Consider the following 1,166-nt stretch of genomic DNA (forward strand, 5'->3'; position numbering starts at 1 on the left):
TGATGATCGATATTTCCGTGGAAAATTACTGAATACGGTTGAGTTGATATAAAATTACAACATTATTGCAATTTTATGATAACAATTGAGCTAGCGCATATTATCGAGCTGGCATTTCTAGCTACATTATCTTCTAAGAAACTTCAAAAGCCATCCAAGAGATATGTATCAATAAATGAATGAAAAGATTCTAAAACGCTCTTACCAACAGAGACATCAGTCATCGTATTTCGTCATGTGTCCGAAATTTTTTATTCGCGGCACGCAAAAAGTCGATCTTTCTCTCAATCTTTTCAATGTCCGGCCCATCGCGCACAAATACAGAGAAGGCATTTTGCACGGTCATGGTATTATTGACCGGAGCTGACGGATGTAGTATCGCTGGCGGTGGACGCGGTATCTGACAACGGAAGCGGTAATGATAGCGGCAAGGATGATGCCGTGGATTTCAGTAGTTCGTACTGTCCCCGCGGCATCCGAATAGTGGATGGTGATAGCATCACGTTCATATTCTCAGGTAACGGCGGAAATACATTGTTCTGAAACTGACCGGACACGTTGCCCACCGGATCATAGTTCGCTACCACGATCACCTTGCCACTTCTGCTGCATGCCTTACCGACTCCGAAATAACAGCTTCTCGCCCATATTAGCTGAGTGAAGTGACCTAGGAAGATGCTCCTTTGAATCATTTTCCATAAAGTTAAATAGATATATATTAAAATTCATATCATACATGTATCTATAAATATAATACTATAAAGGGTGGGGCAATAACTTTGTCCATCTTGAACATTTCCGCTATTTTTAGAAATATGAAAATATTGTAATTACAAAAGTTGTACGGTATCAAGAGGACTCTAATATATGCTGACAATAATTTTTCTAGGTGGAAGCGCTTCGGAAATTTCACCTCCTTTTTTAATGCATGCTGTATTTTTTAACCTTAGTGTAATAACGGATGTTTAGACGATTTCAACGACCTATGATAAAAGGTCATTTGTCATTAAATAAAGAAGTAAAACAATGATTCTTACGTTACAAGAAATGATGTCCATTTACATCAATGCAACATTGAATTTCTGAAGCATATACACTTCTTAACGTTTCCGGATTGATTGTCGCACATGCTACAATGACTACGTTTAGCGGACTCAACAGTTGAA

The 1,166-nt window shown here is 38.3% G+C and overlaps 1 protein-coding gene across 1 annotated transcript in view; it reads right to left on the reverse strand.

Moving 5' to 3' along the window:
• Nucleotides 1-350: 350 nt before the first annotated feature.
• Nucleotides 351-1,166, reverse strand: part of LOC105620413 — an 8,379-nt gene continuing 7,563 nt past the window's right edge. Inside the window, exon 5 of the mRNA XM_012201909.1 lies at nt 351-667. Coding sequence (XP_012057299.1) covers nt 351-667 — 317 coding nt within the window. The remainder of the gene's footprint in view (nt 668-1,166) is intronic.

This window comes from Atta cephalotes, assembly GCF_000143395.1.
Source record: "Atta cephalotes unplaced genomic scaffold scaffold00026, whole genome shotgun sequence".
Taxonomy (NCBI): domain Eukaryota; kingdom Metazoa; phylum Arthropoda; class Insecta; order Hymenoptera; family Formicidae; genus Atta; species Atta cephalotes.